Source organism: Abramis brama, assembly GCF_963993115.1.
Source record: "Abramis brama genome assembly, chromosome: 2".
Lineage (NCBI taxonomy): Eukaryota > Metazoa > Chordata > Actinopteri > Cypriniformes > Leuciscidae > Abramis > Abramis brama.
This window is the reverse complement of record NC_139964.1, coordinates 43586678-43602345: the sequence shown is the minus strand read 5'-3', so window position 1 is coordinate 43602345 and position 15668 is coordinate 43586678. Positions and strand designations below refer to the sequence as shown.

Below are 15668 nucleotides of genomic sequence, written 5' to 3'. Positions count from 1 at the left end.
TCATTGTAACCTATATGCAGGTCCAGACTTTTTAAATTTTCAAAATATTTCTACAGAATTCTACACATGCATATTCCATGTGGGCCTACCAATATGTAACAAAAAAACACACACACACAAAAAACATACTTGTTAGTGTCTGATATAACTGCAGGACAAGAATACTTTGATATTCTATAATGTTGCATAGACATCTAGGTTTTGCTTTAACAATCAGAATCTTTGAGCTATCAATGACACAAATAATCTTGATATAAAGATGAAGAAAAACATTGTTTTAAAGACTCTTTATTGCTCATATCCATGAGGAGGGTAGTGTGACCCTTCCAGGAAACATAAAAGTGTATTGATGAGTGTTCACTCAAATAGTCTTATTGTCCCCAACTCACCCAAGGTTGGCTAGAGCCCAAAGTACTATACCAACGGAATATGCCCCCCACCCGCCCTGATCTGAAATTAGTTTTATTATTTACATCATTTCCATTACATGATGTCATTATAAATGTTAATCTCAGATCAGCATTAAAAGCATAGCCTTATCCAATGCCCAAAAGTATTTATGGTACAAGTGGTCTATAAAGACATTTTGAACATGGTAGAGCATGAAAAGAAAGACAGATGCAGAAGTTATACGGCAAAGATTATGTTTCATGTACACGTTTTCATAAATGATATGAGAAGAAATGGTCTTGAGACAGCTGGACATCCCTCCAGTTTGACACAGCAAAATTTTACTACAGAAACCCAAATTGAGAGGATCAAATTCAATCTTGTCTAATATTATTATTACACTAACATTCAGCAGTAAACTGTAGATTATCCCTATACTAAACCTCACACAAATATGGTGTTAGAATCAAATTCAAAACTGACGTGTTAGATATGACATCCACTGTCCAAAAACACAGACAATAAAATGACAGAGCCATTTGCAACAGAGTAAAATAAAGATACCGTCTTGCTTCTAAATGTGCCTATACTGGTTGAAGAACACTACGATTAAGCTGTATTCTTAGACACTATATACACATGTATCTGTCAAGACGATTATTTCAGTACAAACATAAACTGCAAGAAACAAAGTACTGTCAACCTAAATGTTCAAGTTGCCCAAGAGTTGTATTAACCTCAATAGTTCATTTGAGCCAAACGGTCCATAAAGCAACGATCAGTTTCTGATGCAGGGGTCTGAAACCTCTTTTACAAGAACAAGCAGGTAATGTTGGTGCCTTGCGCTAATTCTTTTTTTCTTCGTGTTCTTTTATTTAGAAAAATAAAAAAAATGCTCCAAGTGTGAGAGCTTTATAAGGTATACAAAATATGCAAAAGGGAGAAAAGATCAGACTGAGGTACCCAGTTCTTGAGGTAGACTGTTATATTGTACAGGTTCACACAAAGCTGTGTGGACTTTCAATATATCATTTTCATGTCTCAATCACGGTTTTATCAGTTGCTTAATATCAACGTTACGGTCTATGATTGCTTAGACGGTACAGTACTGAAATACTGGCTATTTGCATTTAATCAAGAAATACTAAAACCAATATTTTTTAACTTAATTCCATTAGCCTTTTCTAATGTGCAACATTAAAAGACTTAATGATGTAATTGTTATCCTTCACCAGTCAAATCACCTTTATAAATTACAAAAAATGGGGAAATGTCTTTTCAAATAATCACAAAGAACAACACATCACTTTTGCCTTGTCTTTTGTCAAAAAATTCTGTCTGTGCACACAATGCCTAATGCAAACATGCACTTGCAGAAGATGTTGTGCATCTCAGCACAACAAATCAGAGGGGGAATAAAGAATCATGTTTGCTACACAGAAAGTACATGTTTACAGAAGGCATTCGCATCGTATGCATTTATGAGTGTCAGGAAGACCTAAAAGGGCTCCCGTCACAGGACCTACAGACAGTGCAGATTGCACATGAAATTCTGCTTTTTCTGTTTAAAGGTTTGGGGTCAGTAAAGTTTTTTTTGTATGTTTTAGAAAGAAGTTGCTTATGCTCACCAATGCTGCATTTATTTGATCAAAAATACAATAAAAACAGTAATATTATGGAATATTGTATTATTATTTTTTCTTCTAAAAAATATTCGAATTCTTTGTAATTAATTCATGTGAGGGCTGTGAAATTTCAGCCACCATCACTCCAGTCTTCAGTGTCACAAGAACATTCAAAAATCATTCTAATATGCTGATATGTTGAAATATGTTGAATATGTTGAAAGCAGTTGTGCTGGATGTCAACATTCAATTCCCAAAGTAAGATAATCTAGATTTTCTTCTGTTTTGGGACTGTAGTTATTTATGCACAGTTGGCACACAGACAGCTCTCATACTGTGTGAGGAATAAGATGGTAATAGGGAAACATTTAAGAAAAAGAAATGGAATTAAAAAAAGAGAAAAGAGAACAGGGCAGCAAGCAGAGGAGAACGCTCAGACTCAGCAGTGTAAAATTGAGGAACTGGAAGTGAAATGCTGGCGCACAAGTTAGGTGTCTACTTAAATCATGTACGTTCCTTTGTAACATCACTTAATGCTTTTAGTTACTAGAAAATGTCGAGAAACAAATCTGATTACTCACATTAAATAGCCTGACATTAATTTCCAAAAGAAAATTCTGTTGAATAAACCTATAGATTTTTTTTTTTTAGAATCTTATTAACATACTGCTGTGCAATTTTCCTATATCTTTTAATAAATTAGTAGACATAATGGAACAACTAGACCTGCAAGTCTCTAAGAAATCTACCTGCAGTGTGCCTTCACCTCATCTAGCACTCTCATCACAGTACACAAATCCTCCCTGGACAACAATATAGTGCCGGCCCAGATCCGGGCCACATCTGGTACATGTGGATTCCACCTGTTCCAGATATGGGCCGGATCTGGGCCGACACTATGTTGCTGTCTGATCTACATCCAGTCTCACATCAGCTTAATCAGTAATAAAAAGAGCTCAAAGAATTATCAGGTCCATCTCATAAGAAGATCTCTCTGACCTGATAACACTCTCGATCACCTTTCAGGTTCATTCATATCCACACGACCAAATGTTTTTGTGCTTTAAGTTCTTTGGTTGTTGTTTTTTTACTGCTGGTCCTCTTCGTCAGCTTCTGTCTCTCTCTGTTTCTCGCTCGGTCTCACTCTCCCTTTGTCTATCTCTTTAATTCATTCTTTCTTTTGTTGATTTCGATTTGTCCTCGCATGAGCTACATTCATTATCTGCTGCTTGCTGGCATCTGCTGATCATTTTGATGGTTGTGAGGATGTTGGCACCATTTGCTGGTGTTTCCGCTCTTGCTGTTTGACCTGTTGTACGATCTCTCTGATCTTGCGCTGGGCCGTCTGCAAACAAACACACCGTAGCCAAAGGTGACTGGAGTGCACATGCAAATACATCATTTACATCAGCTAATATTTTAAGAACCTGAATGAAAAAGATACAAATTATGCAAAATCTAAATAAAGCAGCACACCTATTTCTGCCTAGCAATCTATAAAATAAATAGTCTAAAAGAGGAAAGTCAAAAGTACCAGTGGTTTGTTAACAAGTTGATATTGAGATTGGAAAAAAAGAATCTCTAGAATAATAATTATGTCACGTTGATGATGCTTTGTAATTATCTAGGACCAGCCAATAGTTGTACTCAGTTGCTAGATTAAGCACTACAACCAATACTTGTTGTAAAGAAAGTTCATTTCCACCACACTTTACAGACTTAATCTTACACTGATCATTGCACATACATAAAGCACATCAAATTTGATAAAAGGAGGCTCAACTGTGCTTGCTTGATGCATGAGAACAAACCTTATTGTGGAAGCTTAAACGTGCTTGTGTGACACGTCAACTCATACAAAGTACATATTGGTTCTTGTGCATCAAGCAAACATATTTGAACTTATTTACCATATGTACGTGCGTTGATCAAGGTTTATATGTGAATAAAAGCCAAAACTAAGACAATTGTGTCTCTTTTAAAATACTTTAAGACTTATTAAACCGCTTGATTATAGATTACTTGTGATGTCTTTATGGGTTGTGTGGACTTTTAATGGATGGACAAAAATGATGATGGAATATGAAAAACAATAAACTTGACTTGGTTTCACACTGGTGTTTTAGACTCAAATAAAAGTGTAACCAAGGCCTGGAGTAATATCAAAAACATACCTGACTGGCAAAGAAATGCCCAATAATCTTAACAAACACTTCATCGTTCTCATCTGGTGCCTGGTCCCGTGGTACAATGACCTCAGCACTGGTGAGATTCTGTAGCTCATTGACCTGTGGGTGGTCAGAGGTCAGAGATTAGACAAACAGACCCCATTTAGACCTGATATTAACATTGAAATCACAAGTGTTTCATAGGTTTAAACTAAAGATGGGCAATGATGTTGACCAACAGCAACTACTGAGGTTTACTTCATGAAAGAACCAGACTAAAATGACAATGAGCATATATGACATTTTTAAATCCTGTTTGTAGCAAGATTGTGAAATACATTTGAAAGCAAGGTGTGCTGTTTATTTTTATTTTGATCAAGATGCTGTAACACATTCAGAGATGCAGGTAGTCCCTCGAAATCCGATCACAAGTGGTGACAGACGCACGCATGTTACTACCAGGTGTAAATAGCAATCTGACTCACTTGACTTGTGATTGGATCACCCGAGACAGATGTTAAAACCATGTGTAAACACACGTTCACAAAGCACACATACCGTTTTTCCACCTTTCCCGATGACTCGACCGGCGGCGGATGAAGGTACTTTTATATGTGCCTCCAACTTCACCTCTTCCTTAGCTGTGAAAAAATTCTCCTCTTTCAACTTCCCATATATCCTTCCCTGTGCCTACAGCCACACATACACAGATGAGTAAAGGAGAAATGAGGGATGAATATAGAGGTCGATGTAAAACACCCTGAGCTGGGTCCTGCCTGATCAAATCTGTATCCTGAAAAACAGTAGCATAAACGACTGAATTATGGCTTTTACCTTGAACTGAGCCTCTGGTGGTCCGGTGATGATGACCATCCTCTCAGGCTCATCAGGACTGTCTGGTGCAGCAATCTGCAGTGACACAAAACAGTGTCTTGATTTAAGTATTTGAGTATAAAGGACAACTTAAACCGCTAGAAGTGTCAGTGATACCTTGATACAATACAAATAAACTAGCTGTTAAGAGTTTGCAAGGTGATTACCAGAAGCCCATTAAGACAACCTATATAGCTAGTCTCTGAAGCAATGTAGTTCCAGCCATTAAATAATGTGTTGTATAATTGCTTTGCGTTCTTGCTTGTGCAACTGATTATCTAGTGCAAACTTACATGTGTCCTCTCTGTATGATACAAGTATTAATTATTTTCCTGTCATATTTCATTATTCTTATTTGGTAGCCTTGTTCCAGTAGCTGAATTGGCACCAAATACTTGACAAATATTTTTAAAAGCAAATATTATGGTCTAAATTATTATTATGGTCTTAAACAGAAGTTTTAAAATGTTTCAATTTTTTACCAGCACATTTAGTTTTAAACTAATTTAAACGCACTGACTCTAAATATAATTTTGATTTTGGTCCAATTTTGAAGGTTTTCTTAATCCGGAAAAACAACTTAGAACACAATCTGGTCCACTCTAATCTTTCATTCAAGTCTCATGCTAAACTGGTTATTGTTCGCAACTGTAGTGGGATCAGCATGTGCCTCACTTTTATTGAGGCTCCAGCGAAGTGTGCCAGCTCTTTAATGTGCTGTCCTTTCTTCCCGATGAGAGCTCCTACTGCTGGAGTGGGGATGAAAAGATAGACCACTTCCTGTTCAGTAGACTGAAACACACACACAGACACCCTTTACTCCTAGTAGTCAAGTCAAGTATATTTATATAGCACTTTTATAATACAGACTGCTTCACAATAAAGCAGCTTCACAGTAGTAAACAGCATTGGCTTCACAAAATTGTTCAAACAGAATTCAACAATTTCAGTTATACAACTTCTATTTTAACCAAAAGGGGGGTCTTTAAATGATAAAATTATGTTAAAATTATAATATAATAGTGCAAGCAGAAATTTACATTAACCAAGATTAATAAATGCTGTAAAAGTATTGTCCATGGTTAATTCAATGCTGCTAATGCTTTAACTAATCTTAACAAATTGAACATTGTTGTAAAGTGTTACTAAAAGTTTAATTATGACCTTTTTTATTTTAAAGTTAATTACGTAAATATAATGAAATATCTATAAATTTTACATTCTACAAATTCAAATACAAACTTTGATTATTATCATCATCTAATGTTTCTGGAAATAAGCCATATATAAACATGTTCATGCATAATTCATGCAGAAAAATAAAAGGTATTTTTAAAAACTACACTTTTGCATGGATTTATTTCAATTTCAAATTCGAATGCAATTGTGCATCCGTTTGATGCTTCAAGTCAAATTCAGGAACTTAACTGGAATTCAAAAGACATTCTAATGTATTCTGAATGGCTTAAAACATGGCAGCTCAGTGTGTCACAAACTAGTTATCTAGTGATAAAAAAAATACGTTTTTTATGTAGCATATATCTAATTGAAAGGCTTCTCAGGAGGTTCAGATTGTCACAATATACAGTAGTGTGCAAAGTAAGAAAAAAATTAAGAGTTCTTTTGAGATACACATTTAATAACAAGTACTCACCAGTTGCTGAAGAGATAATGCTCCAGAGGAGGGAACCCCATACATGCCCCCCATTACTGAAGAGGGTCCCTGTGATGGCAAACATACACCCATAGCATGTGGTGAGATGAATGTAACCCGAAATTACAAAGAGAGAATACACACTAAGATGAAAGAAAATTCACTGTCCCACACACCCCTTACACCTCACACATTCTTTTGTAAAGTCATTCGCAGTCAAGTGTCTTGATATAGCACATCCTGATACTCACCAGCAGGGGGCTGTAGTTGGCAGGGGTGGACAGAGATCCACGCAGACCAGAGGTTGGGGGGAGAACAGACAAGCCAGAGGAGAAGATCCCTAATGCACTCATGTTTAGACCTGGCATCATGTTAGTCTGCTGCTGAAACCAATATGGAGAGAGATGTGAATCTTAAGAGTATACGTGAGCCTTTATGAGTGAGTGATGTTAATCAATCTTGCTCAGTTTCACAGGTTTAAGTGAGGCATGAGTCAAACAGTTACTGAATCAGCAAATTAAGTTAATGCCAATTTACATCCACACTAAGCCTGATAATCACTGCCTGTTTTCTATTGTAGAGGCAGAAGCTCTAAGATAAGTCAACTCTTCAAGATACAATAATCAATCAATTAATAATGATAATAAATAATTCAACTTAAAGTCCATGAATTTATTTATTTGGTAAGTGTTACTTGTTTAGAGCATTACAATTTGAATGAATATAATTCTCCAAAATTATACTGTACGTCACGCTATATTTGTGTATGTTGGAAGATCTGTGTCCGTAAAACTGGATCTTGTTTCAACAATGTTATTTTATGGGGTTTTTTAAGAATATTTGATGACACAGAAAAGAACACAGGAAACTCTTTGGGTAGTTGTTTGACTGCATTCAGTCCCAGGACAAGATTGGAAAAAGGTATTTTTCTACAATGCAGTTTTATAATTACACGTTTTTCAAATCAAGTACAGTTTAACAGTTCTACAAACATGGGTTTTTACTTTTGACAGCAACTCAACAGATTTTCATAGAGCACAAACTTCCACATAACTGCACAGAGGTCAGGTCAGGTCAGGTTAGATCTGAATGAATCAAAACACGCTGAGTAGCAAACAGTACAGTTTGGAGCACATGTCCATTCACATTCATAACTCTTTATATTTCATATCTAAATAGGGCGTCAATAGATTGAACAAATTATTTTGACAAAATATATAAAAAAAAAATTATATATATATATATATATATATATATATATATATATATATATATATATATATATATATATATATATATATATATATATATATATATTCAGACTTGAGGTTTAATAATCATAATAATACAATTTTTGTTCAAAGTCCCATCTGGGTTTGATGCATGGCAGGTAAAGGTATTTTTCCATGTTTTACTGATAAACAAGTATCTGGTTATGGGATTAGGGTGTTTAGGAAGAGATAACAAAAAGAAATAGCATTAATAACAAATTATGAATAAAACTCTATTCTAAAGTATCAAGTCACAATCCATGTTGTTTCAAAACGACTTCATATCTCTAGAAACAACTGACAGACATATCCCAAACTAATATCCATCCACCCACCAATAAACTGTAACCTAAGCTATGATTTACTTACATTAAGTGAAGCTACATCATTCTCATGGGCTTCTGAAAGTTTCTTCATGATCTCCATTTCTGCATTACAGCACTCCTCCACCCCTCCCCTCACCGTGATGGTACGTTCCTGGTTATATATCGTCAGGTCTTGTAATCTGCACAAAAAGAAGGAAATAAGCACTGTCACATGAGATGAACATTCAATACATACATAATTAAACCTCAATCTCTTAACTAGGTTCCTATGAGACAAGGGGTCAAGGGGTGTGCATCTTTGGGTAGACAGCAAATTAACTGGTTCCACGATTCATAGGTTTTCCAATCGATTCCAGAACAATTTATGCTAATTCAGAACAATTTAATTCAGTTCCCAATGAGATTCGATTTAGATTAATGATTTAATTCTGTATTATTTGTAATTCTAAGTTAATTCATAGAGTTATTTAAATGATTACCCTAAAATGTCTTAAGCAGGATGCGAATTACACAGTGACCTTCAGGGCGATTAATGAGTTCTTAATGATGCTGCATCACTTTATTATTTTAATATTAAAATAAATTGGTATATGTAGAAATTTATATAAGCCACAATTTAAAAGTGCTTTAAAAGTATTGTGCAATGTTGATGTATAGGCTATGCAACCTTAATGCTCCAGATGTTCTGATCTATTATTCTCTCTTAAAGGGATAGTTCACCCAAAAAAGAAAATTAGCCCATGATTTACTCACCCTAAAGCCATCCTGTGTGTCTAGCATATATGATATTCTTCTTTCAGATGAATACAATCTGAGTTATATTAAAAAATGTCCCGTCTCCTCCAAGCTTTATAATGGGAGTGAATGGCTAGTAAAAATTTGAAGCCCAAAAAAGTGCATCCATCCATTCTAAAAGTAATCCATATGGCTCCAGGGGGTTAATAAAGGCCTTCTGAAGTGAAGCCATGCATTTGTGTAAGGAAAATACCCATATTTAAAACTTTATAAACTATAATCTATAAAACTATAATCACTAGCTTCCGACAGACGGCCGTACGCATCGATTTACTGTGGAAGATTAACCCCTGAACCGACGCACAACGTAATGACGAACACGGAAGCTCAGAGGAAAGAGCAAAACAAAACACCGGTCACGAATTAGAAATTTTGAAGAGAAATGTTGGAGGATTTCTATATAATAGAAAAGGAGCTTCAGTTTGTTGCACAGTCTTATTTGTTTAAACCGCGAGAGGGGTCTAAGCTTACGATACTCCTACATCCTACGTCATACATGCGTCACGGGTTACTCTTGTGGTGCAAGTCGACTTGCGTAGTATGTGCATGGTCATCTGCCGGAAGCTAGTTATTTTAGATTATAAAGTTATAAATATAGGTATTTTTCTTACAAAAACCCATGGCTTTGCTTCAAAAGGCCTTTATTAACCCCCCGGAGCCGTGTGGAGTATTTTTTATCATGGATGGATGCACTTTTTTGGGCTTCAAATATTTTCCAGCCATTCACTCCCATTATAAAGCTTAGAAGAGCCAGGACATTTTTTAATATAACTCCGATTGTATTTGACTGAAAGAATGTCGTCATGTACACCTAGGAGGACTTGAGGTATAATAAGACTAAACTCTTTCCCCCGCCATTGATGAAAATTTCCGTCATTTATGAGACAACGCTTCCCCGCCATTAACGGAAATTTTACGGCTTTCCATGTTTCCACTGTTATACAGTAGGGGATGCTATGACACATCTTCTGAAAGAGTATTTAATCTCCTGATCAAAAGACATGTGAAGAAGCAGAAACAAGCGACAGCAGCATATGCAAGCAGATGCATATGTAAAATAACACGATCATCGACATTAAACAGCATATAAATCAAAACTGCCTAATGTTACTGAATGAAATGTCGACCCAGGAAGTGGTATAGGACTGTGCAAGCTTTAGGAGTGTTGATGGACTCGTTGTTGTTGTTGTAGTTTTATAAAAGCAGATGGTCAGTTCTTTCTTTTCATATATTGTTCAGATATAATATTTTCAGTTATTCATATAACAAAATATTCTGTGGGCCATGAATGATCAAAAATGCTAGAGGTGGCTGGCAACTTTAAAAAAAATTCTGGCGGGGAGAGTTAAATGCCTTCTGCTTGCCTAAATAAACAATGATACCAGAGTATTAGAGTATTTTACCTTAAAGAAAATAACAGTGAATTTCCATGCAATAATAAAAATTATAAATATCTATATAATTTAATGTTTATATATATTAAATCACTATCGAATTGTAATTCATTCGATTCATAGCATTTTAAATCGATTACTGAATAAAAACAAATGTTTCAAGATCAATGCATATGCTTCGGCAGGATTTGTAATTATAAATAAATATTCAATAATATTATAAATTAAATATAATTAAATATGCATGGAGAAAATGAGTGAATCATTACACCCCTATAAAAGACATTGTTAGCAGTTTTAATGGATGTAGAGCACACTTACGCAGAGATGGTGATCTTGGTCCCTGTATCTTGCTCTATCTTCTTCAGGTTCCTGCCCTCCTTCCCTATGAGTCTCCCAACAAGGCTATTGTGGGCCAAGATCTTCAGAGGAACCTCCTCAACACTGACACAGAGAGAAAGTACACAATATTAATTGTTTGTTTGTATTTATTTATTTATTTATTTATATTTTGAACTGGTGCAGTTTTTGAACTTAATAAACACCATGAGCTTATTTACATATAAACATGTTTTTAAATGATTTGTCTTTAAAAAAAAAAAAACAATCCTAAAGCGAATGAAGCATATAAAACTTAAATATGCCCTACAGTCAGATGAAATACTGACATCTTGGTGTCATTAGCCTCTTTTTCCATGATTTCCAGGATCATCCTGCAGGCTTGTGAACAGCCCTCTTTAGATGAGTGGATAGTGATGGCCTTCTCAGTCGCCCCAGCATTCTCTTTACGATGGATATCTACCCTGAGACAGAGAGAAGGATGACATTTATCACATTTCTGAACTACATTGTCACAAGTAGTTAAATACACAATGTGTAATTACGACCCAGAAAGACACTGAATGTTGAATTAAGCATATAAAGCAGCATTTTTAAGATTTCAATTTTACGTTTAAATTAGTCAAACAAGAAAAACAACCCTCAAGAATCCTGCAGGTTTATTCCATCCCTTTGTGCTCTGTATAGTTGTCTTTGAACAAATGAAATAGCTCTGAATAAACATTTGTGTCAAAGGGTTTGTTTCATACAAACATTTGCTGTAGTTTGTGAAACAAATATGCTCATTGTATTATTATTATGCTTAATTTGCATCATATTTTATAAAATATTTAGAAATAAATAATTAAAAGATAAATCAGTTTTAAAAAATACTATGAAATTGATTAAAAAAAAAATCTGTAAAATAAATAGATGTATACATAATATAGAAACGTCTTAATTCTGTAATACTATTATAGTATTTTAAAAAAACAATAACAAAAAAAACAACAACCCGGAAACCAACCAACTCAGCAATCTGGTAAGTTTTTTTTTTTATACTTTCATTTTTATTGGAGTTTTATGACAACAACAACAAAAAAGGTAACATACATTGAACAAAATCAAAGGAAGCTAAGGAGGAGGCATCTAGTACAATTGATACAAAAATAAGTAAAACTGTGATCATCGAAATCATTGATCAATAAACCTTACATACACAATACTTCTACCATCTTTTGCACAAGTTTACCAGAAACCCAATCAGTAGAATCTCACAAAATTAACACTCAGTGTACAGTTGTATTGGGAAGAACAGTTATGCGGACTCTAGGGCCAGAAAATGGGTCCATTTTCTCCATTTTTCCTTAAATGATGATTCTCTTCACCTTATAGTGTAGGTTAATTTTTCCATTATAAAAATGCTTTGAATTAAACTTGTCCATTGCTGTTGATCTGGGATGTTCGATTTGAGCCAAAGTCTAGTAATAGCCTTTCGGGCCGCAGATAATAAAATCTTGGATAAATAAAGGTCCTCCTTCCGCACACTTTCTGTGATGTTTCCGAGAAACACAACTTTACATTCCTTTGGGATATTGTATCCCAGCACCTTAGCAATCTGGTAAGTTTGTGCACACTGGCATTCATATTTTCTCAAATAAGGACTAGGTTAAGCTAATTTTAAACATGTACACAGTGAATATGACATACGTAGCAGCAAACCGGATAGAGCACAGCATTGTTTGAAATGAAGGATTTAAAGTTGCTTGCTCATGCATGTCAAGTGGCAGCCGAATTCTACTGTCCACATCCAACTCACACAGCTTAGATCCTTTGTGCGTGACGATCCATCCTTGCAATGTATATGCACCTTTATACAGAGTATGCACACTTGAAGATCTAACAGCTAGATATGCCAAAGTGTGTGAGGTTTATGGCATTTAATGTTCTTTAGATATTAAAAGGCTTAAGTATTAAGCACTTGGCTTTCAATTATTCAAAACAACTATTATTGAACAAAGATGGTCTGAGCTCAGGGGCAGGGTTCTCAGGCCTGCTTCATACACTCATCGGACACACCTTCGATAATTAAAGGTGGGGTAAGTGGTGTTTCAAAAACGCTGTTGGACATTATTGATATTTGAAATCAAACAAACACATCCCTCTCTTCAATGCTCCGCCTCCAAAACTCATCCTCCAATCCTAACCACCCTGCTCTGAGTCAGCCTGGAACCCCGATGCCCCTGCATGCGAGGCGAGACGCTAGACACGTCATTCAGCAGTCATTAGTGCGACTCTCACTAGCTGGGCTCTGTTACACACGCAATCCAAGAGTAGATGTCTGTTTATCATAGCAGAAGCGCAAGAAAATAATGCTTCACAAAAAATAAATCGCAGATGATGAATGAATGACAAGGAAGCGCCAAAAATGAACGTACAGCAGTACACAATAGTAATTACAAACAAGAGTTGGTTGTTAGTTGCCAACAGCACAGCAGCTCCAGTAACTTAATGTTACTCGTGTGGAGCCGAATCAAAGCAACCTCCGCGTCTGTTTTCAGGCCTTCCCGCTTTGCTCTCTCCAGCGCTGGAAAGCTTTTCTAATATTAACGCAGGTCCTAAAGCTCTTGCCCAGTTATAACCATATGTTTTCCAGTGATTCCTTCTGAGCTTTTCTCTTTTGTATTGTCTCATATCTCTATTTATGCAGTCTTTCTTCAAATCTTCCTTTTGCTCGTTCTCTCTAATGCTGATTGGCTACACACGTATGTTGTTGTTCGTTTGTGTGTTGGTCCGACTAACTTCCAAACAGCGTTTTACAAATACCGCTTACCCCACCTTTAATAATGCCAAATATCGGCATTGATGATATATTGGTTTAACCACTATTACAAAATCCAAATTCTACGTTTTTGAATGTATCAAGTAAGTGATTTTTAATTAACTATCTGAAATTATTATATTATATTATATATATTGCTTCAGCCTTAGCAAGTTGTTGATCATCGGCACAGAAATGTCATCCGTATTAGTGACATTAAACTATAATAGCTATAAAAACTATAATTACATCTTTAAATTATAATGATGAATTATATTTAACACATTACTAATTAGACAAGTACTGATTGAAAAAATATCAAGACTTCTTACTTGGACTGTGTCTGCTTTGTGATGTTCTTTATGGTGAGTCCCTCTTTTCCAATGATGGCTCCCACAAATTGAGTGGGTACTAGGATTCTTAGAGGCAGTTCTTGCTGACGCTGCCTCGGCCCCTGGGGGCCTCCCATCGCCCCTGGCTGACCAAACTCCTGCTCCCGACTTCCTGTCCCCATTTTAGATGCCCCTCGCGGGACCTGGGGTCTTCCACCCCCGTCCCTTCCTGCCTCCTCGTCCAGTATGTACGACACACTGAAGGAGTGATTCTCAAAACGGTGGCCTGTCAACTTCTCAACAGCCCTGGAGATAAAGGAGAGAGAAAGAGAGAGATCAATCACTATGCCATGACATACTTAACACAGACCCCCAAATAACAGACACAACAAGGAACATACAGCATTACACTGGCTAGGGGTGTGAGATATCACGATTTTAGATTGTGAATGATTAAAATGTCTCCACAATCTGCCTTTGACGAAAGATCATAGTATCGTGCTACAGTGCACATTCTATCGATTGCAATTCTGGTACCACTGTCCCAACATACTGCACAACGTGACGTTCATTCACATCACGTTTAGCAAAGCAGTGGTAGAGTTATGCTCACGTGACATTACAGTTGTTCGCCATCAGTTCACATGCGTTTTAAAGCATTGCCAGTTAAACTTTTTATTCGCACGCTGTTCTGCCATAAGTTTTTCTAAAGCGTATACCCGAAGAGCGCACACACTAAAAGCCTGACACACAGCGAGTGAGAATTGAACTAAATTCTCTTTCGCATATTATTGCGAGAACACTGTCAAACATATACACAAGGTTTACATAAACACAATCGATTATATCTTAAGTGAATGTTAACAGTATGGATGTGTGTCAGTTTATTAGATCAGTGCACTCGGTCTTAAAAGTGAGAGTAGTCTGTGCCATTAATGTTAATCAAACAACAAAGAGAAAATCACTCACTGATCTTGACTGAAAAACTTCAGTAGCTTTAAGAATCAGTCAACAGTAAAGTGTATGTAGTATTTTATTTGTTTATTCATTTTCTTGAAAAAAAAGGGAAAAAAAAGACTGTTGTAACAGTGTGTAAATCAGACCTTTCAGGCTATAGCCTAACGCTAATAAGCCTTATGCCAAAATTATTATCACAACTAAATTGTCGGTCAAAACTAAATAATTGTGTAGATGATTTGCTTTGTGTAACCCGACATCAGAAGTTAGGCCGAACTACATGCCGCGACCAATCAATCACTCCTTTACGAGTGGCTGCCTGCACATTCACTGTCCTCGCGGCTGCGGCAACTTGCGCTCGTTATCAATGCACATCTAAATTCGGGCTTACGGTATCTTTGTAGAACTTCAAAAAAAGAAAAAAGATGCTGCAGCCAATGAGCAGCCGGCGGGGGCTGGCTGAGGGACGACTCAACCTCCACGGACAGTTTTTAATGTTTTATCAGACAATAACTACTCAAGAATTTGCTTTAGTATAATTTTCGGGACAGTTAGGGCCGGAATCGGGATTCGGGACAACAGCTTAGATTTCAGGACTGTCCCGAATTTTTCGGGATGTCTGGTCACCATACCTTTAAGTGGTCTGTCATTCTTTTTACTTTTTTGTTACCAATATGGCTACATTTTTAAAATGGGGAAATAAGTTTGGCTGTACTACTCAGTGACTTGCAAAATAGACTTAAA

The 15668-nt window shown here is 36.1% G+C and overlaps 1 protein-coding gene across 7 annotated transcripts in view; it reads right to left on the bottom strand.

Annotated features, from left to right (window-relative positions):
* Positions 1–254: 254 nt before the first annotated feature.
* igf2bp2b (insulin-like growth factor 2 mRNA binding protein 2b) overlaps positions 255–15668 on the bottom strand; it is a 44275-nt gene continuing 28861 nt past the window's right edge. For 3 of the 7 annotated variants that reach the window (XM_084107022.1, XM_084107023.1, XM_084107024.1), the window contains 11 exons: positions 13968–14273; positions 11165–11299; positions 10818–10940; positions 8351–8486; positions 6962–7093; positions 6711–6779; positions 5732–5848; positions 5018–5092; positions 4742–4873; positions 4190–4303; positions 255–3360 (listed from right to left, as the gene is read on the bottom strand). In XM_084107022.1, coding sequence (XP_083963148.1) covers positions 3262–3360; positions 4190–4303; positions 4742–4873; positions 5018–5092; positions 5732–5848; positions 6711–6779; positions 6962–7093; positions 8351–8486; positions 10818–10940; positions 11165–11299; positions 13968–14149 — 1314 coding nt within the window. In that variant the 5' untranslated portion in view covers positions 14150–14273 and the 3' untranslated portion in view covers positions 255–3261. The remainder of the gene's footprint in view (positions 3361–4189; positions 4304–4741; positions 4874–5017; positions 5093–5731; positions 5849–6710; positions 6780–6961; positions 7094–8350; positions 8487–10817; positions 10941–11164; positions 11300–13967; positions 14274–15668) is intronic. The other 4 variants (XM_084107025.1, XM_084107026.1, XR_014605119.1 and 1 more) reach the window with 3 other exon arrangements.